The 27,331-nt window shown below is 36.5% G+C and overlaps 1 protein-coding gene across 1 annotated transcript; it reads left to right on the forward strand.

Moving 5' to 3' along the window:
* The first annotated feature begins 10,924 nt into the window (after positions 1-10,924).
* On the forward strand, positions 10,925-21,239 carry LOC137617388 (vitellogenin-like). Its single transcript, XM_068347407.1, has 15 exons — positions 10,925-10,994; positions 11,304-11,546; positions 11,663-11,853; positions 12,019-13,113; positions 13,412-13,568; positions 13,697-15,331; positions 15,481-15,726; positions 15,980-16,143; positions 16,256-16,857; positions 16,980-17,361; positions 17,764-18,453; positions 18,560-19,087; positions 19,192-19,555; positions 19,843-20,120; positions 20,235-21,239. The coding sequence occupies exons 1-15, from the start codon at positions 10,943-10,945 to the stop codon at positions 21,237-21,239; spliced, it is 7,632 nt and encodes a 2,543-aa protein (XP_068203508.1). The 5' UTR covers positions 10,925-10,942.
* The last annotated feature ends 6,092 nt before the right edge of the window (positions 21,240-27,331 follow it).

Below are 27,331 nucleotides of genomic sequence, written 5' to 3' on the forward strand. Positions count from 1 at the left end.
TCATCTTAATTTGTTGGTCAAGAACTTGCGGTCTATTAAATTTCTTATTCCTGAATCTACACATTAATCTCTGGCATCACTGACTATACTTTGCAATCAGATGTTCCGAGAGAGTACCATCCTGTTCGTAATGCTATGCATGCAGTTAATTCTAATAGTCATGCCTTCTCCATCATAGGGCTCAATACTATACAGTGTTCTAGAAGTTTTATTCCAGCAATAATCCAAATTGTGGAATCATTGGAATTTCAAGTGTGTGACCAGAATATATATATATATATATATATATATATATATATATATATATATATATATATATATATATGTGTGTAAAAATATATATATATATACATGTATATATATATATATTATACATATATTATATATATTTATATATATACATACACACATATATAATATATATGTGTGTATATATATGCGAATATAATATATATATATATATATATATATATATATATAGATATATATATATATATATATATATATATATATATATGTATATACATATATATATATATATATATGTATATACATATATATATGTATATACATATATATATATGTGTGTGTGTGTGTGTGTATATATACATATATAGGCAGACTTGCTTTTAATTATTCAAGGGAGATGGAGTAGTACCTTGTTTTGCGAGTAAAATTGGTCCTAGAAGAAAGCTTGTAACCTAATAAGCTCTATTCTAAAACAATTTTGAACATACTACAATAAATTTACTCAATGCTTCTCTCAAGTCCATAAATACACTTTTTAATGGTTTTGTAATGCTAATTACTGAACAATTTATAATGCCTAACACCAGAAATTAATAAAAAATATTCATTTACAATGAAAAATAGAAATAATTGACAATGACATGAAAAGGTGTTCTAAACACTCCTTCGTGGCGTTACGCGGTTATTATTATTATTTTTATTATTATTATTACTATCCGAGCTACAACCCTAGTTGGAAAAGCAAGATGCTATAAGCCCAAGGGCTCCAATAGGGAAAAATAGCCCAGTGAGGAAAGGAAATAAGGAAATAAATAAATGATGAGAACAAATTAACAATAAATCATTCTAAAAACAGTAACATCATCAAAACAGATATGTCATATATAAACTATAAAAAGACTGATGTCAGTCTGTTCAACATAAAAACATTTCCTGAAACTTTGAACTTTTTAAGTTCTACTGATTCAACTACCCGATTAGGAAGATCATTCCACAACTTGGTCACAACATGAATAATACTTCTAGAATACTGTGTAGTATTGAGTCTGATGAAGGAGGAGGCCTGGCTATTATAATTAACTGCCTGCCTATTATTACGAACAGGATGGAAGTGTCCAAGAAGATCTGAATGTAAAGTATGGTCAGAGTTATGAAAAATCTTATGCAAAATGCATAATGAACTAATTGAACGACGGTGCCAAAGATTAATATCTAGATCAGGAATAAGAAATTTCATAGACCGTAAGTTTCTGTACAACAAATTAAGATAAGAATCAGCTCCTGAAGACCAGACAGGAGAACAATACTCAAAACAAGATAGAATGAAAGAATTAAAACACTTCTTCAGAATAGATTGATCACCGAAAATCTTGTAAGTAATCTTGTAAGCAATGGAAGAGGATACAGACCTAATGTGTTTCTCAAAAGTAAAAATGCTGTCGAGAATCACACCTAAAATTTTAAAAGTCATACAAATTTAAAGAAACATTATCAATACTGAGATCCGGATATTGAGGAGCCACTGTCCTTGGCCTACTTACATTCCTAATTTGAGTTTTGTTAGGATTCAACTTCATAACCCATATTTTGCACCATGCACTATTATTGTAGCTAGATCTTTATTAAGGGATTAAGCAAACCCAGATCTCGATTCAGGGTAGGGAATTGATGCAAACAGAGAAGCATCATCTGCATATGCAACAAGCTTGTTTTCTAGGCCAAATCACATGTCATGTGTATATAGAATGAAAAGTAATGGGCCAAGAACACTACCCTGTGGAACACCAGATATCACATTCCTAAACTCGCTATGGTGCCCATCAACAACTCTTTGAGATCTATTGCTTAAAAAATCAATAATAATGCTAAGAAACGACCCACCCACTCCCAACTGTTTGAGTTTGAATTGGGCTCCACAAGGCACTAGAAGAGTTGGAAATTATTATTATTAAAAGAAGGAGTTTTACCAGCCCAATGAGTCAAGCTTGACTCTCACAGGGCTGGCCCGAAAAAAAATCGGGATATAAAGAAATATAAGATTATCAAAAATTCAATTGATAAGGAAAAAAAATAAATAAATGAAAAAAGAATTATATATATATGTATATACAGTATATACTTATAATCTTTAAATATTCTAAATATGGGTGAATAGATGGATGAATATATATATATATATATATATATATATATATATATATATATATATATATATATATATATATATATATGAAATCTGAGTGATGAAAATAATTAACAATATATTAAATCTATGTAATTTAAAATGAATTAGTAAAAAAAACTTAGGTAAAAATTTAGATTCTATCAATAATACGTGAATTCCTTAAAAAGGTTAAAATTCTAGAAACAGAAAAATTACTTGATTCTGTTAAAATTTCAGAAAAAGTTTTCTGACCAAAACATATCTCTCTCTCTCGCTGGAAAATTTTACAAACCGAAAATATATGTTTAATAGATAAAAAAGTATCACACTCACTGCACATTGGAACAGTGCCGTGAGGTGTACTCATTAAAAATTCATGGGTTAATCTCGAGTGCCCAATTCGTAATCTGGTTAAAATTACTTCTGTTCTCTTGTTCTTTTGTGTCGAGGAATCCCAAGGAGCAACCTTCTGTTTAATTTGCCTTAATTTATTATTTTCTGGCACATTATTCCAAACATTCTGCCATTTTTCCAATATGAAATGCCTTAATAATGTAATCAAATCTCCAACTGGGAGGTCAATGTTTTGTTGTGGTAATTTAATGGCTTCTTTAGCAGCAGCATCCGCCTTTTCATTACCAACAACTCCAACATGAGCCGGTATCCAGCATAACTCGACACTTACACACTGAGAAGATAATTTACTTATAAGGTCTTTAATTCTTAGGATCAAGTGGTTCCTATGAGTATAGTTTTTAAGGGCCACTATGGCACTTTGAGAATCTGAATAGATGACAAATTTAAAATTCTTCCTGTCTTCAATGGTTTTAATCATATTGATTGCTTGTAAAATGGCATATAACTCTGATGTAAATACTGATGATTCTTTTGGCAACGATAATTGTTGTGTTCCATCTAAAGATACTGCAGCACATCCAGTACCCATTGGGGATTTAGAACCATCAGTATATATTGCATAGTGAGGACCTTTTCTCTGAATATGTTCTATGGTAATTTGCTTGTGGTGACTCGGAGTATAAGTGAATTTTTTTGATAAATAAAACAGATGAGAACAGATTCTTGTCCTTGTCATAATCCAAGGTGGGGGAAATAAAGATGGTTGGATAAGATTCACTTTAACGTTTGTTGATTGTAACAGTCTGTTTGCACTAATTGGGAAAGGTGGTTCATGGTTGTTTATAAATATGTCCCTCTCATTAAAAAGCTTTTTTGTTGGAGAATTAGTGGATAAAATTTTCAATGCACTCCGCATTGTTACAAAATCCCGATGCAAAGACAATGGGGGTTCTCCAATTTCACATAAAACCGAGAGATTTGGGGATGATCTAAATGCTCCGCTACAAATTCTCAGGCCTCGAGTGTGTATTGGATCTAAAGATTTCAAAGTTGCTTCTGATCCTGAACCATAAATTGGGCTACCATAATCAATTCTTGATAATACTAATGCTTTATACATCATTAGTAAAGTTGATCTCCTTGCACCCCAGGTTGTGTGAGATAATTTCCTCATTAAATTAAGAGCACTGTTACATTTGGATTTGATGTATGATACATGTGCTTTCCAATTCAAATGGGTGTCAAAAATTAGTCCCAAAAACTTTACCTTATCTTGAAATTGGATTTGTACATTGCCCAATGTTAGATTGATATCTTGGTTTTGCTTCCATCTACTGTTTTTATAAAACATTATGGCTTGAGTTTTTTCTGCCGAAAGTCTAAAACCAACAGATGCGGTCCACGCTAGTATTTTTCTAGTGGCACTATTTAGAATCCTTTGTAAATGACGCAGGCTATTGGAGGAATAGTAAATTGCAAAGTCATCTACATATAGACTACTTTGCACTCCTTGTGGCATTTGATTAACAATGTCGTTAATTGCCAATGCAAAAAGAGTCCCGCTTAAAACACTGCCTTGCGGTACACCACTGTCAAGATTAAAAGATTCGGAGTAAATGTTATCAATACGAGTTTGAAACGTTCTTCCACCAATAAAATTTCTAATAAAAATAGGAAGGTGTCCTCGAAAACCATTCTGATGTAAGGATTTTAGTATCGAGTGTCTCCACGTTGTATCATATGCCTTTTGAACATCAAAAAATATGGCTATTGTGATCTGTTTTCGTTCAAAGCCTCTACGTATATAATTTTCTAAGTGTGAAAGTGAATCCAAAGAAGATCGTTCTGATTGTGAGCCAAATTGAGAAGTTGATAGAATATTATTGCGACGTAAACACCAATTTAGTCTATAATTTACCATTTTTTCCAGTAATTTACATATGCAACTGGTTAATGAAATTGGTCTGTAATTGTTTGGATTACTTGGATCTTTCCCTGCCTTTACTATTGGTATTACTATTGCATGTTTCCATGCCTTTGGAAATAGGTGTTTGGTCCAAAGAAGATTGTAAAAATCCAATAGATATGCTTTAGCTAAAGGGGCTAGATTTCTAATCATATCGAAATTTATCTTATCTTTACCCGGGGCTGTTGACCTACAATTAGATAAGGCAAATTCCAACTCCTCTTCAGTGAATCTTTTATTGTAATATATATCCTCCATAGTATCAAAGTTCAATGGTGTTGCTTCTTCTCTTCTTTTAATGGCTCGAAAGTGGGCATCTAAATTATCAATGCTGCTTATATTTTCAATATTATGGCCGATAATATTAGAGATTGTCTGAGTATCATGTATTAACGAGCCGTTATGCATTAATGCGTGTCTCGCTGGTTTGCTGTAAGAGCCATTAATTTTCCTAAACTTCTGCCACACCTTCTGCACAGAAGTATTATCCGATATGCTTGACACGTATTTTTGCCATGAAATTATCTTGCCTTTAATTACTTCCTTTCTGAATTTAGCAGAAACCCTATTAAAATATGGTTTCAACACACTAATTTCTATTGCTATGTCAACCAGTTTGTTTATTTTATTCCCTAACATTAGGGGACCAGTGCTCAAATGTTTGAATCTTTTATTTAGGGTTTCTAATTTTCTTCCAACTGCATGCTTTTCGTTTATCAGCTGGGTTAATGTCTCTGACCACCATGGGACTGAATGTTTTAACTGTCGGGTGCCAGTCAGAGGTATCGATTTATCAGCCGCTTGTGTGATAAAATTCACAACGTCATCATTTGTTTTATCATGATCTTGGGAGTAATCAAAGGGAGGCACTTGCTTAGTGTAAAACTTGAACTTATCCCAGTCAGCTTTATCTGTATTATATCGTTGAATCGAAGAAGTTGGTGTATGTCCTAATATGGTAATCAAAATAGGAAAATGATCACTGGTAAACAGGTCGTCTAAGACATTCCATTCGAACCTATCAACAATATTATTGGAACACAGAGTTAAATCTATTGACGAATAGGTTCCATGAGCTTTTGAATAGTAAGTGTTACTCTCTGCCTCATTCAATATACAGAGGTTATGATCATTCATCATCTGTTCAACCTTTGAACCATTTATGTCAACATTAACACAATTGGTGTCCCATATGGAGTTATGGGAGTTGAAGTCTCCTAGTAATAGTATATCCTCTTGCATATTTGGGAGTACTTTAGGTAGATTTTGTATATCATAGTTGAAAGAGGGTACATATTATAGATATTAAAAGTGTCGTTATTTAGATGTAATCTAACTCCAGATAATTGAAATTCTGATGTGTTGAATATTGAAGCATCATAAGTTACTTTATTATGAACATATACTGCAGTCCCTAAAGTATTGGGAGAAGGGATTGAGCGAGATGCTAAAATGTAGTTTCCTATTGAAGGAACAGTATCATTAGTATGTTGTAAGCATATTGCAATAGGGTTATAATTTTTCAATAGTCTTTGGATTTCCCCTAAATGTAAACGGGTTTTAAGACCATTAATATTCCACTGAATTATGTAAGGATTGAACGTTACGGCAAAGAAGATAAATTTCCACTGGGTAAGGCATTATTTCTGCTTATTCTGTTGGAGACGGGTTTCTGCTTGACTACGCTAGTTGTAGTTTTTGAATCAAGATTTGGTTCCTTGGGTATGGCTCCCTGGGTTTTACCCTTGTTTGTATTAGCTTCCTGGGTGTCATTTGGATTAAGGTTAAGTTTTTCTATAAATTTTTCCAGTTGGAGGGTGCCTGTTGCACGTTTCTTTATTAGATGGTCAACACACATACAACCAGCATTGTGGCTTTCTAATTTGCCATACTGGTTTTTGTTTTTGTTCTTAGTAAAATTATCTATTATATTATTCATCTTATGTACATTTAGATTTTTAGGGTCATTGAATTCTGCCATGAAGCAATCGTTACAACCACATGAAACTTTGTGTGTTGTATTTTCTGCCATTGTTTTACGTGAAAGCATTAGTTTTCCAGTCATACCTAGAACTGGAGAAGGGCTTATTTCTTTAATGGGTGCATTATTATTCGACTTGCTTTCACTTCCTTGAGGGTCATGGGGATTCCTATGGACTTCAACGTTTATCACTTGTTTAGTGATGTGGTTATTGACTGTGTTAGGTTCGGGTCCAGAGGTTGGGAGTTCTAGTAATTTTTCGATATCCATTTCAATTGCATCTGGTATAAATTCTATATTATTTGTTTTTTTGGGTTTGGGTGGTGTTGTATCTTCAATTACTCTTTTCTTGCTCACGCATTTTGATTTATGGGGCTCGATATCAACCATCTCTATTTCTCCTATGTTTTCTATAGCCTTGCTGGCACTGTCTGTGGCAAGTGTGTTGAAACGGTTTTGCAGTGGAATACGGTCTTCTTGCTTTAAGGGACCATTTTGGCCTACTTTGTTATTTGGTTTTTTGTTTATTCTACTGCTATTATTGTTTTCCAGAATAGCTGGAACTGGATGAGAGTTCTGTGGCTTGCTGGAATTATTGGAAATCTTGTCGGGCCTTGAGGGATTTGTTGAAGAAGAAGGTGAGATCTCAGGATATTTAGATCCAGCAGTAACTGTGGGGTAAGTATTCCTTGAGTTATTATTTAACTTTACGGGATGGGACAAAACTCTGGCATATGTTGGATTAGAACCATTAAGTTTTTTCCTTGCTGCACCAAAAGTTATATGCTCATTATTGGCAGTCTCAATTATTGATTGCTCCAGTTTGTACTGACACAGTTTAGAATTGGGAGAGTGAGCTCCCTCACAATGGAAACAAAACTTTTCATGAGTAAAATCGGCGGAGGTATCATGGAATTCGTTGGGATCATGAAATTCGGAACAAATATAACATCTCTTCTTATTAGTACACTTTACATTAATGTGGCCATACTCGTAACACTTATAACATTGCATTGGTCGTGGGTGGAATTTCTTGACCTGAATGTTTAAGTGTCTGATCTTGATGTAATCTGGTTGGTAATGTGATGAAAAGATTAAACAAATTGCATTTTTATTCCCTTTTAAGTTTTTTAGCTTTAAGAACGGTAGCTGGGCATCTTTTCAGTATATCTTCATCAGAAAATTCACTTAGAACCCTACTATAAATAATTCCTCTCGCGTGGTTGTAAGAGTGGTGAGGAGAGACTCTCTGAATTATATCTGACGAGGAAGCTTTAAAATTATTCAATAATACAGCTTGAGATTCGTTACCTGCTTTAATAAGCAGACAACGGCCATAGCGTGTTAAATTTCCCTGTGGAATACAGCCTACCTTTTTTTCAATACATTCATACCCCTTTATCAGATTATTACAGCCCTCCTTGTATGAAGCAACATACCAGACTGGTTCTGGTACTATTCTGGTATTTTCCAGAACTTCTTCATGCAAGGCAGAGCATTTGGGTATAAAGTCATATTCCGAGTCTAAAACATTTTTTATACTATGCAATTTCACTCGACAAGAAAGGTCAGAAACTTTACCATTTCTTATTTCATGAAAAGCATTTGTAGCTTGTAATGTGTTACTAAAAGTGACATAAGCCTCAAATTCTTGTTTATCTTTCGAGAGCTGCAGTTTCATTCTTGTTATATCTCCAAACTTTTTCAGAACATTAAATAATTCTTCATAATTCCCATTGCGAGTAATTCCCTCACAATATAGGACCCTTAAATATTCATTTAAACTGCCAGAGTTTTTATTTCTCTGGCATCTGGGGGAAGTTGGAATGAAAGGTTCCAGAGTAATAGCACTGGATGAATGCGAGTCCATCGAGTGAACTATTTTCCTGGAAGAGTCAGCCAGAGAGGAAGCGGATTGGTCGTCAACGGGTTTCGGTGGGTTCGCCATAATGACGAGAAGATTAATTTCATCTGGATATTCCCCCCACCCACCAAGGAGCCACACTTAGAGGACGGGTTCATCCCTACAATAAGGCCCGCCCTAGGGGCAATATCCAGAGATACACCCCGCCCTCAGCACTTGAGGCGTCATGACGGCCGTCAACGTCAGACCCAGCACTGAGGGAAAGGTTTGACATCAAACTTTCCCCTCGCTCGGTCACGTCAGGTACTCGAGTTCTTTTGAGATGGCATGCCGTCCATCCCACCTGCGTCAAATCCAAAGAGGCAGCCAAGCCATTATCAAACATAAGCCAAAGTCAATAACAAGTTCATGTCAAAGAGTTGGAGATGGGAGAAAAAGGAAAAAACAAAAGGAAAAGAGAAAGTGCTGACTAATTTAGTTGGATCAACAGCTTGGCACCAAGGACCAGTGGGGAAGCAATTCCCACCAAACATTGGAACCCAGCTGCTAATCCCTAAGCCCCCCATCCACATCAAGGCTTCAGCATCTGGGGGGAGAAGAGTTGGAAAACCCAGGCCTAAATGGCTGAGGGCTAAGAGACTTGACGTGGGGGATGATGAATGGAGAGGTATAGAATTAAAAGCGTCAATAGGCGTAGGAGGTGGTGATGATGATGTGTGTATATATAACCAGATATTTCCTATTTATCATATAGGAGATATTATTCATCTATCATGTATCTATCATTTATCTGATGATGATGATGATGAAAATGAAAACAGTGAGAACAGATAAAGGAAATCATTGATAAACATGAAGATCTTGCTCACGAATATTCTATGGCTTAGTAGACGATAAAAACTATTTTAAGGAATACAGCAATAATAATGGGAGGTAATGTTGCTAAATGAGAAATCACTTTGACGAAGCAAAGGTCTCAGATACTTGAAAAAGTGGAGAATTTGCTACTCTTTAAAATGAGAAAGTTATGAAGGGATAGCTTTAGTCAGGCATTTATTTGTGAAACGGTGCTGGCAATCCATGATGATTTACTGAAGAAACCCCTGGAAGAAGTGCGTGTGATTTTGTATTCAATCATATTAGAGGATGGTTTGAAAAATTTGAGAATAAAAGTGGAATACATGGAGAGTCAAAGGTTCATATAAGGGAACAGTTGAGAAATTTATTGCAGAGTTTACTATACATAAAAGCGAATAGGCAGGCAGTTAATTCTAATAGCCAGGCCTTCTCCATCATGAGGCTCAATACTATGCAGTACTCTAGAAGTTTTATTCCAGCTGTTACCAAGTTGTGGAAAGATCTTCCTAATCGGGTAGTTGAATCAGTAGAACTTCAAAAGTTCAAAGTTGGAGCAAATGCTTTTTTGTTGACCAGGCGGACATGAGTCTTTTTAAAGTTTATTTAAGACATATTTGTTTTTGATGTTGTTAATAGTTTATATATGACATGTCTGTTTTGACGTTGTTACTGTATTTAGAATGATTTATTGTTAATTTGTTAACTTCATTTATTTATTTCCTTATTTCCTTTCCTCACTGGACTATTTTTCCCTGTTGGAGCCCCTGGGCTTATAACATCTTGCTTTTCTAACTAAGGTTGTAGCTTGGATAGTAATAATAATAATAATAATAATAATAATAATAAGTTATACACCTCAACAGAAGCCGATGCTTGCTTCCGAGTGTAGGAAATTGTTTCAGTTGATTCTTATTTCCTTTTTCATTGATGTCTATTGAATTACTTATTAGATCATTACATGATTCGAAAAAAAAATTCTCATGTAGTTTGTTATAAAAAAATCAGGAAATACAAAATTCTTTGTTACACAAGGAAGTTCATTATTACACAGTAATTAGGATAATTTTACCATCACTGAAGAAATTTATTGTAAAGCAAGGAAATTGCATGACTAATTATAGATAAAACATATATTAAAAAAAAAAATTCAAAAATATGTTTAACAGTAGTTAAAAAGGGGTTAGTCTGATGGAAGAAATGGAAAACTTTATAGACAGCAAAGTACAGTGTTTACTTGACCCGATGTAATGGTATTCATAATGTTGTAAAATCCGACAGCGAATAACATGACAAGTTATTGCCTTTGCCTGGTTAAACTCCTTATCACACGATCCCAGACACACTTCACAAAAGGTCTGAGTGTTAAAATTCAAGATAAAAATTTCTCTCTTCTTATCTCCTTATCAAGGTGGAAGGTCGAGTGCCAGCGGTCCCAGGCAGTATATAAGCATCTACGAAGGGGAAAATAATCAGAAGTTGTGGTGCTCTCAGCCTGCTGACACCATGACCTACTCATCCCTACTTGTGTTCGTCATCTTGGGGGCTGCTTCAGCTGGTAATTATTCTCTATTATTCACCATTATGCCATTAGTCTTGATTATAAATCAAATTCAGCCTTAGGAATTGATTACTATGTAATTGCTCTAGGAACTACACCTAACTAAATTAGATTGTATATGTAGCCTAAACCTTCTTTAAATATATTTTCTGCCTGTTTGAAAAATGAATGTTTACTCATAATTAGAACTAGAAACTCGAATCATTAATTTTGTACCTTCTCAAGATTTACCTTTGGAGATATATAAGAGATACTCTTCATTATACCAGGATGCATGTGTCACCTCCGCAATTATACTTTTTGCAGCTCCTTGGCCATCAACCACTAACCTATGCTCAAGAGAATGTCCAGTTGCCGGATCTCCCAAACTCTTTTACGCACCAGAGAAGACCTACGTGTATTCGTACACAGGGAAGTCTAGGATTAACCTCAAAGATGTTGAAGGAGCCAATACAGACATAGAATGGCGCTCTCAGGTTGAGCTTTCCTGGCTCTCTCCCTGTGACATGGCCATCACGATGAAGAATCCCTCTATGGGAGGTGGCTCAGGTAAATACCAAAGTCCTCATTCTAAAAGAAATGTGCATTTATCGCATAAATTCTGAAAAAAATAAACACTTAGCTTTAGCGACCAGGTGTTATTGTAGGTTACTTACATTTTTCAGGATCTTCTGAAGCTAGATTCCTCGAGAGGTACCCCTTGGTCGTGTCTATCATCGACGGACGGGTGATGGAGTCCTGTGCCCATCCTGATGATGATGTTTGGTCTGTCAACATGAAAAAGGGAATTGCATCTGCTTTCCAGAACACTTTGCCTTCCAACTCCTCTATCAACACGGGTCTGAACTTTACAGAGGTAAATAGTCTGATTGGTATTAGTAAATATAACAACAGTAAAGTATTATTATATAAATCCTAATAGTAGCATAATAAATAATAAAATAAGATTCTATGAAGGAAAAATTGGTATCTATAGTACAAATTGAAGGCTATTAATCTTTACTATTTCTGTTTTATACAGACTGATATCATCGGTAACTGTTCAACTATGTATGAGGTGAAAAATGAAGGAGAGAAGGTTGTTGTGATGAAAATGAAAAACCATCGGTTCTGCCAAGATCATTTTATCAACCGAGCTGAGTCAACAAAAGCTTGGCTGAAGGCTCCTTTGCCTATGGAAGAATCCTTTTCAGAATGCAAACAAGAAATTACAAAAGGTGTTTACACCAGCATCACTTGTAAAGACAAGAACATCATCCGACCAGCCTATGGTTCTTATAAGTACATAGAAGCTGTCCAAGAATCAACTTTACGATTTGAGTCAGAAACCGACAACGTTCCACCAGCAGTTTCTCACCTCCCTAGTCGCTTTATCAGAAAGACTCTTCGCTACGACCAGCATACAATGAAGAAGGACCCATCAATGGTAGCCAAGCTTGATGCAATGCTCAAAGAGGTGTGTCAAAAGATGAAGCATGGAGTCCAAGAAGATACAGCATCTTATTTGGCTAAAGCCTTACAATATATGCGCCGAGTACCTGAAGAAGCAATTCCTCAAACTCTGGAGAAGATCCGTGGAGGCCAGATCTGTGAACAACGTCAAAAGCTTGAAAGTATGTTCTTAGATGGATTAGCTTTTGTTTACGAATCTGGAGCAGTTAAGGTTATGGTACAAGAGTTGGTTTCTGGAAAGGCTACTGGAGGACGAGCTGCTCTTTATGCTGCTTCAATGTACTTCATGCCCCGACCATGTATTCACTCTATTGAAGCTTTGAAACCTCTATTTGAACAGTACCAACGTTTCCCAAGGACAACTTTAGCTGGTGCATCCATGGTGCATACTTATTGCAGGCAAAATCCCAAATGCCAAGAAAAAGCACCTGTTCGTCAGTTGGCTGAGACTCTAAGCACCAAGGTAGGACAAGTTTGCACTCCTTCACCAAATGAACAAACTAGAAAGCAGGCTCTCGTGTTACTCAAATCTCTCGGAAATATGGGTGTGATGAATTCAGAAATGGCTCGACCAATCATGCAGTGCATAGAAAATTCAGAGGCTGACCAAGGTATTCGCATCGCTGCCACACAAGCCTTCAGAAACGTTCGCTGTACCCCAGAAGTAAGTCCAATCTGAATTTAACATCAAAGAGGAAACTATCATACATTTAATTTCTAAATCAAATTAGCCAGAATTTAGTATTAGTTTTAGAGTATCCTATAATTATTTCAAAGTAATGTAGCTTTTCTCTCTTTGGAGTACAAAATAGTTTTCACCAATATTGACTAACCTGCATTATTATATCAAAGAGTCCTGTAAAAGAAAAAAGCAAATTCTCATGATGTTGCTAAGTTTTAACATTCATAAGTAAAGCGCATAATTTTTATTTAATCCTCTCTCTCATAATGGTTTTTTACAGATACATCCGGCAATCAAACAGCTGATTAATGTTGTACTTGATCCAAGAAAGAAAACTGAAGTTCGTATTGGATCATATCTAGCAGCAGTCAAATGTGCCAAATATGAAGATCTAAAGAAGATTACAGATAAAATTGCTATTGCAGAAAATACTCAGGGTAAGTTTATGTTTGTCAATTCTGAACCAAAAATTAACCTGTTGATAAAATTTCTTGCGTACTTCTTATTGACTTTCCTTGAAATATAGAACTGGTAATGAATGTAAATTTAACGTTCATCTTTGCAGTGAGGAGTTTCATCTTAAGTCATCTGCAGAATGTCCGTGAATCAACTGCTTCTTTTAAGGGAAATCTCAAAAATATGCTTGAAACCATAGTCCTGCCATCTAACTTCACCAAGGACTGGCGAAAGATCTCTCGTAATGTTGACCTATCATACTATGCCCCAACCTTTGGTGTAGGTGCTGGTATGGAGTCTAATCTCATCTATGCTCCAGGATCCTTCATTCCCCGCTCAGTTAACCTTAATCTTACGGGAGCCCTTGGAGCAACACCTTTCAATATTGGAGAGATTGGAGCACGATTTGAAGGAATTGAATCAATCATAGAAGAAATGTTTGGCCCAGAAAGTTACCTAAGGAAAACCCCATCAAGACAGATTCTCCGTGATCTCTCATCAAATATTGAAGAAACATTCAACAAGATAAACAAACGGTTACAAGGCTCTTTCAGGCAAAGGAGGTCTATTGATTTGTCACAGATCTCTCATCTCTTTGATAAATTATATGGAAACAGACACATGCAGAAAGCAGACTTCTATGCTCGCATTAATAATCAGGAAATGGCCTTTGGATCTTTAATGGGAAATATGAAAAATATCAAAATGGAAGAACTCATCAATAACATGTTTGATAGTTTTGACGACATGATTAATAGAGCTGCAGAAAACAACCTGGATACAGTACGGGCAGCTCAGCTTTACCTTGATTATCATTTGCCTACAATGCAAGGATTACCTCTCAAAATGAAACTAGAGGGAACTGCTATGGTTGGTCTTAAGATGGAATCTCGCGTCAAGGGACTAATGTCCGGCACTCCTGGTGTCATGAAATTCTACCCAAGTCTATCAACTCAAATTGATGCCTTTATTGGCTATGACTGCCATATTGTTCGAACTGGAATCAAAATGAGGAATCGTATTTCAACTAATGTTGGAACTAGCATTAATGCCAAATACACATCTGGTGAAGGCTTTGAGGTAGCTTTAGAGATACCAGAGAAAATGGAATTATTGAATATGAGGAGTGAAACTTACCTTATGAAGAGAGTAATGGGTCAAGAAGAGACGAAAATCAATCCTTCATCTGTACGAAGCACACGATTCCAATCTCGGTCTTGTGTAATGAAACTGGAACCAATGCTAGGACTTAAACTTTGTTACGATGTCAACATGCCAAATATTTTCCGCAGTGAAGGTCTTCCTCTTGGTCCACCTGCTAACATCCAAGTGTTCTTAGAAAAGGCCGACTCGGGTATGAGAGGAATCCGTGTAATGGGTAGAGAAGAAAACACTGGAGGAAAGAGAGTAATAAAGATTGAGCTCGAAACTCCAGGATCTTCCTCACCAAGGAAATGCAATGCTCTTATTTCCTCAACTAATGAAGGAGAGGCAAAGAAAATCTCTGCAACGTTTGAATCAGAGCATTTAGGAGGTATCAAGATCCAGATGACCAGAAAGTGGACTCAATCAGAAAAACAACTAGAGATGATTGCTTATTCCAGTGAAAGCAGACAGTACAATCCTAGTACAAAGGGTATTGAAGCTAAGTTCTTGATGATTGGAGAAGGACAAGAAGCTAAATTGGATATGGCACTGCAGACATTAGCTGCAGTTAGGGAACGTGTCCAACTCAACTTTGAAGGTATTCATTACATATGATAATCATTGCTACTGACATAACATATAAAAAATACATAAAATTTGTATATATATATGTGATAAATTTGGTGAATTATTGAAATATTTCAGAAAGCTATATATGTATATCTATCTTTGTAACTCTTTCAACAGCTAGCGCAGATATGTGTTACATTGAGGGATCCATAATTCCTTATCCAAGAAGGCTGCGCAAGTTTGAAACAAACCTTGCATTCCGACAATGGCACTTGGTCTCTTTTGTAAGGAAGGAAAGTGAATCACAGTACAAGTCACAACTCAAGTTTGGTCAGAAAGGAAATGAGAAGGTTGAAATGACTGCCACCCATGTCATGGAAGGAAGCTCATTCATGGATATGGCACTGAAAACTAATCTTGAAGGTTTGTACAATATCAAGGTTGTTGATTTTGCTTTTGAGATGGTCCATCAAGCATTAACTTATTTTCTTTCTGCTAAGTATTGGAACAAATTTTCTTTACAAAGATTTTAAATGAATACCTAGAATAATAGCTATAAATATGTTCTATTATTTGTAGTTTTCTAAATATTTTTTTATCATAGGAAAGGTGTTCTTGCCTGTTTATTTTCTTCAAACTGGTAAAAGAACTTAATTTCCATATCTTTTTATTTTAGCTAAAATTGGAAGTGCCAGATATAAGAAAAACCTTGTTTTATACAATCAAGAAAGTAAAAAGGGAGTTGCATTACAAGTGGTCTCCCAAGGAGAAAGTGCAAAGGTTATCGAAGTCGAGATGATGTTGATGCGGTCTGGAGAAACACATCATTTGAAGTTATTAGTGAGTATTTTTTTTTCTTTTTCTTTAGGGTGATCATAATAAAATTCACTTATATAAGAGAACAATAAGTTGAACGCTTGTCTATGAAACTAATTGACTAATCTTCTTCTAGCTTGATATCCCAGCGCACATGAAGAAAATGATGCTTGAAGCTTCTGCAGCAGGTCAAGGAAGTTCTCAGTATCAAGTTAAAGCAGTTGCTAAACATGGAGAAAGTAATATTCTCCAAGTAGAAGGACCACTCACAGCTATGCTCTCCTCTAAAAACACTCAGTTAAAGACTGAAATGAATGTTGTTTTACTTCGTTGCCAACCCTATACAGTCTCGACTTCCCTTGTATCAATGCATGGAAAGCAGGCCTTCACATTTGAGCTGAAGAACAAAAAAGGACGTCTTATTGCTACAGAATGGAATATGGCAAATCAAGATGGAAAAGAAACAAATGTACAGTTTAGAATAATTGTCCCATCCATGGTAGAAAAGACCATCATCGTTATAGTTAGCGAGAAAGTTCTTCACCTCAGTTTTAACCAAGTCATTACGCCAAAGAGCTCTTCTCCATTGAGGAGGAGAGGATTCTTTGATATTGATTTCGAAAGCAAAAAAGCAAATGCAGAATTTGCCTGGGATGTTGACCGTAACCCAAATGAGAAAATTCAAGCCGAAGTCAGACTGATTAATCCTTCAGCAACTCTTCGAGACTGCGTTATCCAGTAAGTTCTTAATGTTACACCTTTACCTTGATGTTTTTAGTATCAATAACTATTATGATTAATCGTATATTAATGTCCTGTTTATATTAGGTAATATATTCCTGAAATTTCTACTTTTATAGGGGTAACTGGATTTACTTGGAGAAACAGCATCAATTCAAAGCTGAACTGAAGCTCAGCGATCCTCGCACTTGGTTTATTGGAAGAAACAGCTTAATGCTAGAAGTTACTACTCCCAGCCAACAAATGTACAAAATGAATGCTATGGTAATGGTAGAGAAAGAGTCCTCAGGACCAAAGGTAGAGACAGAAGGAACACTCAGGACACCCGCAAACAAAGAGTATAAGTGGAATTCCCAAACTTCTCTCGAATGGCGTGAAGGACTTCGCAACTGCAAGATGATGACCAAAGTAGATCTTAATGCTCCTGAAGGTCGACAGTCAACAATGAACTTGGAAGCAATGCATCATTGGACTCCAACCCAAAGGGAAGCTGATCTAAAGGTAAACTATTACTTATATTTAATATAGTTTTGAGACTTTTTACTGGTACTCTTTATTACTGAGCAATACTGAACAAAGCTTAATTTTTTTAATTCTTTTCTATACTGTCTCGTATAATGGACAATATATGTCTTGATATTAGATATTCCATGACTTCTTTGGAAGAATTTTTTTTTTTATTTTCTGAGGAATTGAATATAAAATCATTTTTTTAATTCATAGATTGTAATTAATAAATAAAGCAAGTCCATAGCAATGTAAACAAATCATTCAAAATAGTTTTTCTTGATAACCATATATTCACAGCTAAATAATTATCTAGAAAGTTTAAAAAAAGATTTCTGTAAGCAATTCAGTGATAACAAGAAATTCTGGGAACATAAGAATGTTAATACTTTGCAGATTGACATTTCCTGCCCATCACTCCAACAACCAATAAGGACCCAACTTCAGATGAATAATCAACAAGGTGAATACAGTACTAAGTGGGTCATTGAAATGGGCTCTCCTGTAAATGGTGCTATGTATAAGCTAAAACTTTCTCCTGAAGGTGGAGTTCAAGGTTTTGAAGTAGAACTTAACCTCAAACAAGTATCTGAACTTATGAAGGCATTGGAACATCTCCTATCCTCTACCTCATCATCCATGACATCTATGGCAACACATTCTTCTGCCCTTTATCGTGCTCACTTCAAGAACCATGAACGTCATTCTCTTTCACTGTTACTCATGTCACCTTCTCGCACAATGGAGGGAGAATGCAAGTGTAATGACTGTACTGGCACACCCTGTTCTGACTGCCACTGTGGGTTCATTCCTCACAAGGGTATGAGTAGTGCAAAGTATGAAATTGCATTACGCCAATCTCACTCCGACTGGAATAGAGAGTCTAGATTTGAAGGACGTATCAGTCATCCTAGTCTAGAGAGGGACCTTCAAATGGATATTCAACTTCGAAGAGATGAACAGAAGGTTACAGGAACTGTAGAATTAGATATCTTCCAGAAACCAGAAGATAAGATTATTGGAAAATTGGAATCCAGCATCATTGCTAAAAACACTGTCATCGTTGAAGCACAACTTTCAGGAAAGGTGTGTTATACAAACTATATTCTTTTTAAAATCTCTTAATTAAATAAAGAAATATTCTTTTGCCAAAACTAATTTTTCATTCTAATTTATAAAATTCATATTTCAGGTACTCAAAGTTCAGCCCAAAGTAATTGTAAGTGCTGCCCGTGGTCCTGGTAATTATGGATTTGATATTAAATTCCACAAGACTCTCTCTTCTCCTACTTCTTTCTTGATGTCAGGAAGAATAGATGTGAGGTCTGGCAGAAATGCTGCTATTTCTTTCATGGTGAAGAATGAAAATCAAAAGGCTGTAGACATTGCTCTAGCACTGCATCCTCATCAGAGTTCTTCTTGCTATGGAGTACGAGCTGAAGGCAAGGCTATGACCTCTCTTATTGGAACTTATGATATTTATTCTGAACTTTGCAAGCCAGCATTTATAGAAATGACCACAAGGAAGCATGGAAGTGACAAAATGCATGTAACCAAGATTGGTATGAAAGGATTGAAGGATGTCGAGGTCTGCATCTCAGAAGCCAACCCAGACACCATGGAGAAAAGGCCAATCGGCATGGCTCGTTTGATGCTTACTTCTCCCTCAATGATGAAGCTGGAAACTAAGTATGAAGGTGAAAAGCTGCATCAAATCAAGGTAGGATTAAGTATATTTTCTTTATATGTAATTAGTAATTTTAAGTTTCCAATTTTTTAGTTGAATATGATGAAAACCACCAAGTGACGTTCTACATTTTTCAGAGTGAACTTCATGAGATCTGGAGGAACCACATTTCATCGGCAGGCAACTGGATGGATTCTATGAGCAGGGAAGTTTTAAAAGAGGGTTCTAGTTCACCCTCTGCTCAAATGTCAGTACTATGGCAGGAAATCAAGAATGAAGCCTCAAGAATCTATTCTGACCTAGAGAACGATTTAGTCATTCCTAGATTAGATAATATCAGAAAATGGACTCACAGTACACTTGTCACTAACATTGCTGAAGGATGCTCAAAGCTTTGGAATCAGTATGCTCACTTCCAACTGATTTTGGCCTCATCTGTATCTGACATGATAAGGACTTTCGAAGAACAATTTTCTGGATTAACTAATGTCGTCAAGGAAGGTAGTAAAATTCTTATGAGATAAACTTGCATATATCATTAACTTGCAAATATCAGTATCTTTTTTGGTAATGTATGAAGAAACCCACATTTGTTTATTTGCCTCATATAAGGTATTTCGAATTAGGTCGGTGGGTTAGTATTGAAATTTTTACTGTTTAAAATTTAAATAAAATACTAAAAGGTTAAATTATGAATAAAAAGATATAGAAAATTAAACTGCTTTATTGTGGAAACTTGTAGATAGGCTGGGAATAGAACCTGTGAAAACATCTATATTTTTTCACAGTTGTGGTGGGAACTGCTCGTGGTATGAAGACTGGTGAAATGCCTCAGGAAATTCAACGCTGGTGGTCAGAGTTCCAGGAGAGTTCTGTCTATAGGAATGTAGAATCCGAATTTGAATCCCTTTGGAGGAACCACCAAGAGGAATACCAGGGATTGAAGCAGATTCTGAGCAAAATCAAGTCTACTCTCAGAAGGAATGTTGACATGCAGCGACGTAATATCATGCTTTATAAGAAACCCACACATATCGTTAACTGGATTGTCAACCGTATGAATTTTGTAAGACCACTTGGATAATTTAAAAAAAAAATGTTATACTTTAATATATACACCAGTATTCTATTTGATAACGGGAAAATTATTTAATCATATTTTTTCTTTTTTTTATTCTAGGATCAAATGATGTTCAAGAGCATAGATATGTGGATTAAGAATGTTGTACAGCACGCACTCTTCCTACCTGTTCAGATGGAAGGTCGTCACTTCCAGTTACAGCTACCTATTCGCCGACCAGTGCACTCACTTCCTCAAGCTTTGTCTTATGTATCACTGAATCCAGTTCCAGTCGTTGACCGTGCTTTGTGGTGGTTTGAAGCCCTTATGCCAACTTCAGTTGATAACATTGTGTGGACTTACTACAAATTCCTCCCTCGTCATGCTCGTTATCTTTTACCACCTTTCAATCGTACAGCCATGGTTGTTGACGGAACCGAGATCCTTACATTTGATGGAGCAGTTCTACGAGTACCTCATTCTCCATGCAAAGTTTTGCTTGCACAGTACAAGACTCACTCCTTGATGATGGAAAATCAGAAGTCTGCTCCTTCCCCACACTTCATTATGAAGGCAGCTGGAGCTACAATAGAGGTCAAACCTGACTTAACCGTTACTGTAAATGGAAGTCCTGTCAGGGGCCCTAGAGAGGTTCAAAGTGAAGTCGAAATAGTCAAAGATCAGGAAAAGATCAAAGTGAAGACACCATTCATAACACTCCGTGTTTACAGAATGAGCCACGCAGCATCAGTTGAAGTGTCTGGCTGGACATTTGGCAAAGTGGCTGGTCTTTTAGGCACCTATGACGGGGAGATGGGAAATGACTGGATGACTCCTCAAGGTACAAGGGCACCTAATATGCAAGAACTTGTCAAGTCCTGGCAGGAAAATCAGCAGTGCCAGACCCCTCAAGTTGCTCCTGTAAGTCCCATGCAGGTTCCAGTGGTACATGCGCTTCACTGCCAAGCCCTCTTCGGAGTTCGATCACGATGCAATCCAATCGTGCGCCCAGAGCCTTTCAGGAAGATGTGCTTTGCAAGCAGAAATGCCTGTCATGTTGCAAAGGCTTACCGTGCCATCTGCGAGACTAAAGGAATCAAAGAGGTCTTCCCTCTAGGATGCTAATTCTCTCGCTTTTCCTCTTTGCATCCTTTAAATAACTTATTATTCTAAATTACCTCATTTACTTTTAAGGATTGCATGGAAAAGACAATAGAAAAAAGAATCATATGTAAAAGGTTAATAAATATCAGCATTCAAACAAAATTATTCGTTTTTTCTATCCTAATTCTAGAATTAATTTTGAATGCATTTGTTCATACAGCTCGAGTGGTAATTATTATAGTCTTCATATGGAAAAATCTACAAACAAGTGCTGCTTATCTTTCCCTCCGATTCTTACTAAGGATTTTCCTACCAACATCTGAGGTTGTGTGTGTTATTACTTATGTTTATTTTTAGTGTCCTATTACCTATATCGTATGTATAGTTTTTTACGCCTTTCAAGTTTTATTCATGTCGCCCTATCCTGTACTTGTCATTTTCTTTTCACCTGAATTAAGGTTCGTGTCTTTGACTGAATATGGAATTAGAAAAATTGGAATTGTTTCCCTATACCAGGCCAAATAATGCTTAATTATTCAAGCTAAAAATGAATAAAAATTTATCCCAAATAATGAATCAATTATGTTATATTATTCTTGATTACAAACCAAAAGCAATTTAAGACTCTCTAAATAAACAAAGAAACACTAAAAAAAAGACTTCAGTGGAGATATGAATGCTTCAAAACATAAAATCAACAGTAACATATGAGTATATACTTGCAACAAAGTACGACCCTCTATTTATGAGATCGGATGAAGAAAAATTACCCTAAAATGTTCCTCGCTATGCAAGGACTGAAATACAGACTCGATAATTAGGCCTTGAAGCTCTTTGACTTAAAAACAATAGGCATTGTGTGTAATTATTCCTCACATAAGAAAAATTAACTGCAACTCGTCACCAAGAGCCTAAAAATACTCTGAACAAGCGGTGAATACTCCAATAGACCACCTATAGCTGAAATCTTACAAAAAACCTCAAGTATGATCACTAAAACCACACATACATCAATTGTGACTTTACTGTTGCTGACCTTTCACCCTAATTAAAAACCCAGATAAGGAACAAAACCTTATTTAAGACTTACAGTTGTGTTGCCTATTGCTTAATGAAATTGTTTCTAGTTTACTTATTGGTTTAGCACCTTGACTATTAATTTGTAAGACCAGCTTCAGCTTTTTTTCATATTTCTACACAGTTAGAATAAAAAACTATAATTTTCCTGGCACGTCTTCAGCTCCACCGAGACTAACTGCCACTACACTTTCAGGAGGTACAAAAGGGTTTCTAACAGTACTTGTCTTGTTTTCAATTTCTTAAATGACACTGTCAATGTACTTCAATGAACCGCTCATTTTAGGAAGAGGTTATGCTGGCACTGACTAATAAATCTAAAATATGAAATTAACAACATTACCAATAGGATAAAGTTGAATATTTTATCTGCGGCATATAACCCAGCTATATACATGGACATGTAGGTAATGGAGCTAGGAGTGATGAAAGTATGCTCCTCTTATCTACCTCGATATCACTCGAGAGATCTAAAGGTGGGTTTACATGCTCGAACGGTTCGTCGAAAACGTTTCTACTTGACAAACAAGTGTTTGAAGTGATGTTCGAACGTGTGAACGGGGTATTTGGTTGTCAAACACATATTCAAACGGTTCGAAGAAAGTCTGTTCTTGCCTGACTTTTGTGGGCGGGGCATGATTGTCCACAAACCTTAATCCACCTCTTCGAACAGTTTGACAAGTAGGTTCGACAACCAAGTTCGACGAACCATTCGACCATGTAAACCCCACTTAAAGAAAGTGTATCAGATGCAGTATGTCATCACTGTGGTTTTTTGGGCTACTGGGAGTCATGCATTGACTCTCTGTCTCCTCTGCCTGATCTCTCTGGTCTACCAAATCATTTAGCTCATCCTCTTGTTGTGCAATCTTTAGTTGGATATCATAAGGATCTCGGAATCTGTAGTCCTACGGAAATGTCCAATTTGGTTATGTAACGGAAGGATTGTACTACGAGTACTTGGTAATAAAAATCTTGGTTACAGTGAGCTTGTGAAAAATATATTAATATTGTGTAAACAGAATCTGATGCATTCAGACATACCGAGGTCAACCAATCAGAAGCAAGCAAGAGACTCGGAGCTTGCTTCTGATTAGCTGGACCTCAGCCTGGTGAGATGAGCAAGTTTAGGTGGCTGACTGTGTAGGAGCTGAGTGGAGAGCTTTGAGACCCTCAATCACCATCGATGCATGAGGAGAATAGGTTGTCAAGATGGGATCTCATAATACCACACTGCATCAAACATTTAACACTACTGGATACACTGTAAGAGATCCGACGTGTGAGATAATTAATTCCGCTGCTTAATGGCAGATGTCTTCTTGGATTTCAGAATGTGTGTCTAGGATGAAGTCCCTCTCAAGAGGGACCTTACTCACTACACCATGTATCTGCGACATGTAGACCTACGATGTACGTCCACGTAGGTTATGGAACTAAGGGTGATGAATTAAAGTCGTAGGTTCTTTATACTTAAAAACAGACAAGCACTAATGTGAAGCAGGAGGAGGTCCCGTGCTTGTCACCTATCAGGGGCCACATAACGCACATGGAGGAAAATAATAGCGGTGTTGTCACATATAATTACAATGTTGCCACGATGAATAATCAAGCTAGTGATCTTACAAAATGTATAATGGCTCATGTATCGAAGATGTATAGATGATAACATAAGCATGATTCATCTAAGGCTTTCAAGAGGAAACTGAAGACTTTCTCATTCTGTGAGTGCTTGGATAGTGACTTAACGGTAAGCGAGCTATACGCGATGTAAAATGTTGAATGCTTTCGAACGAACCTGATAAAATGACTGTGGAGGTCCTGTAGAGAGCAAATATACATAGATCCAACGGCATGTAAGGTGTACGTAATGTATGTACTACACAATAATATTTAATATCTATACAATTAGTATTCAAGAATCATCACTGAATTGCAATCAGTGGACTCTGAGTTTACGCTTCACTCATGGGTTGATAAATTTGAGGTAAAACCGCAAATTTACTCTCCCTGTGAACTAGCGATAACAGGCTCGGCGGACCCAAGAGGTCTGCTTGCAGAGTAATGTGCAGCCAGTGCCTGGACCATCCTGGTCTTGGTAGTAGGATGGAGACAAGGTCTGACCTCTTATCATATGTCATGTTCGGTCTCTTAAGACATTTTGTGACAGTGCACGGACCTATTCCTTGTTTCTGCAGTTCATGGAATATATTTAAAGGATTTATTTTAAAGTTGAGATTATTCTTATTATTATTCTCATTATCATTATTACTTGCTAAACTTAAATCCTAGTTGGAAAAGCAGGATGCTATAATCCCAAGGACTCTAACAGGGAAAAATAGCCCAGTGAGGAAAGGAAATAAGGAAATAAATAAGCTACAAGAGAAGTCATGAACAATATAAAATATTTTAAGAACCGTTAGTATATAAAATCAGATCTTTCATATATAAACTATGAAAACTTCAAAAACATAAGAGGAAGAGAATTAAGATAGAAAAGTGTGCCCGAGTATTCCCTCAAGCAAGGGAACTCTACCCCAAGACGATGGTAGACCAGAGGTTACGTCACTACCCAAGACTTGAGAACAATGGCTTGATTTCGGAATGTCCTCCTAGAAGAGGTTTTTTTGGATATTTACTTTATTCCCGAAATCAGGATGTCACCTTCCGACATGTTACAGAATCAGATAGATAAATTTGTATTATTATTATTATTGTTATTATTATTATTATTATCATTAAAAGCCAAGCTTCAGCCCTAGTTGGAAAAGCAAGATGCTATAAGCCAAAGGGCTCCAACAGGGAAAAATAGCCCAGTGAGGAAAGGAAACAAGGAAATAAATAAACGATATAAGAAGTAATGAAAAATTAAAATAAAATATTAAAAAAAAAATTAACAACATTAAAACAGATATTTCATATATAACCATAAAAAGACTTGTCACCCTGTTCAACATAAAAACAATTTCTGCAACTTTGAACTTTTGAAGTTCTACTGATTTAACTACCCGATTAGGAAGATCATTCCACAACTTGGTCACAGCTGGAATAAAACTTCTAGAGTACTGTGTAGTATTGAGCCTCATGATGGAGAAGGCCTGGCTATTAGAATTAACTGGAATACTGTGTAGTATAGAGCCTCATGATGGAGAAGGCCTGAGTATCAGAATTAACTGGAATACTGTGTAGTATAGAGCCTCATGATGGAGAAGGCCTGAGTATCAGAATTAACTAGAATACTGTGTAGTATAGAGCCTCATGATGGAGAAGGCCTGGCTATTAGAATTAACTGGAATACTGTGTAGTATTGAGCCTCATGATGGAGAAGGCCTGGCTATTAGAATTAACTGGAATACTGTGTAGTATTGAGCCTCATGATGGAGAGGGCCTGAGTATCAGAATTAACTGGAATACTGTGTAGTATAGAGCCTCATGATGGAGAAGGCCTGAGTATCAGAATTAACTAGAATACTGTGTAGTATAGAGCCTCATGATGGAGAAGGCCTGGCTATTAGAATTAACTGGAATACTGTGTAGTATTGAGCCTCATGATGGAGAAGGCCTGGCTATTACAATTAACTGGAATACTGTGTAGTATAGATCCTCATGATGGAGAAGGCCTGAGTATCAGAATTAACTGGAATACTGTGTAGTATAGAGCCTCATGATGGAGAAGGCCTGAGTATCAGAATTAACTAGAATACTGTGTAGTATAGAGCCTCATGATGGAGAAGGCCTGGCTATTAGAATTAACTGGAATACTGTGTAGTATTGAGCCTCATGATGGAGAAGGCCTGGCTATTAGAATTAACTGGAATACTGTGTAGTATTGAGCCTCATGATGGAGAGGGCCTGAGTATCAGAATTAACTGGAATACTGGGTAGTATAGAGCCTCATGATGGAGAAGGCCTGGCTGTTAGAATTAACTGGAATACTGTGTAGTATAGAGCCTCATGATGGAGAGGGCCTGAGTATCAGAATTAACTGGAATACTGGGTAGTATAGAGCCTCATGATGGAGAAGGCCTGGCTATTAGAATTAACTGGAATACTGTGTAGTATAGAGCCTCATGATGGAGAAGGCCTGGCTATTAGAATTAACTGGAATACTGTGTAGTATAGAGCCTCATGATGGAGAAGGCCTGAGTATCAGAATTAACTGGAATACTGTGTAGTATAGAGCCTCATGATGGAGAAGGCCTGGCTATCAGAATTAACTGCAATACTATGTAGTATAGAGCCTCATGATGGAGAAGGCCTGGCTATTAGAATTAACTGCAATACTGTGTAGTATTGAGCCTCATGATGGAGAAGGCCTGGCTATTAGAATTAACTGGAATACTGTGTAGTATAGAGCCTCATAATGGAGAAGGCCTGGCTATTAGAATTAACTGGAATACTGTGTAGTATTGAGCCTCATGATGGAGAAGGCCTGGCTATTAGAATTGACTGGAATACTGTGTAGTATTGAGCCTCATGACGGAGAAGGCCTGGCTATTAGAATTGACTGGAATACTGTGTAGTATTGATCCTCATAATGGAGAAGGCCTGGCTATTAGAATTAACTGGAATACTGTGTAGTATTGAGCCTCATGATGGAGAAGGTATGGCTATTAGAATTAACTGGAGTACTGTGTAGTATTGAGCCTCATGATGGAGAAGGCCTGGCTATTAGAATTAACTGGAATACTGTGTAGTATTGAGCCTCATGATGGAGAAGGTATGGCTATTAGAATTAACTGGAATACTGTGTAGTATTGAGCCTCCTGATGGAGAGGGCCTGAGTATCAGAATTAACTGCCATCCTAGTATTACGAAAACATAACCTGCCCTGAGATCCATTGCTATAAAAATGCAGCAAAATGTCATAAGCTTAAGATTTTGAATGCTTCCTTGGTTTATCTGAAAAGGTCAATATTTAAGAAAGTAATAGCCACTGATTCTACAATAGATTACTTCTGGAGCATTTTGCACCAACGTACAAAATGGCAAAATACAGCGAAGGATACAACTGCAATTGAGAGAGAGAGAGAGAG

Source organism: Palaemon carinicauda, chromosome 23 (assembly GCF_036898095.1).
Source record: "Palaemon carinicauda isolate YSFRI2023 chromosome 23, ASM3689809v2, whole genome shotgun sequence".
Taxonomy (NCBI): domain Eukaryota; kingdom Metazoa; phylum Arthropoda; class Malacostraca; order Decapoda; family Palaemonidae; genus Palaemon; species Palaemon carinicauda.

What these genes read in the sequence shown, in the direction of transcription:
- LOC137617388 (XM_068347407.1), top strand. Translation starts at nt 10,943, where the DNA reads ATGACCTACTCATCCCTACTTGTGTTCGTCATCTTGGGGGCTGCTTCA. An exon ending in ACGTTCGCTGTACCCCAGAA is followed by an intron (nt 13,114 to 13,411) that starts GTAAGTCCAATC and finishes GGTTTTTTACAG; the next exon opens with ATACATCCGGCAATCAAACA. An exon ending in TATTGCAGAAAATACTCAGG is followed by an intron (nt 13,569 to 13,696) that starts GTAAGTTTATGT and finishes TCATCTTTGCAG; the next exon opens with TGAGGAGTTTCATCTTAAGT.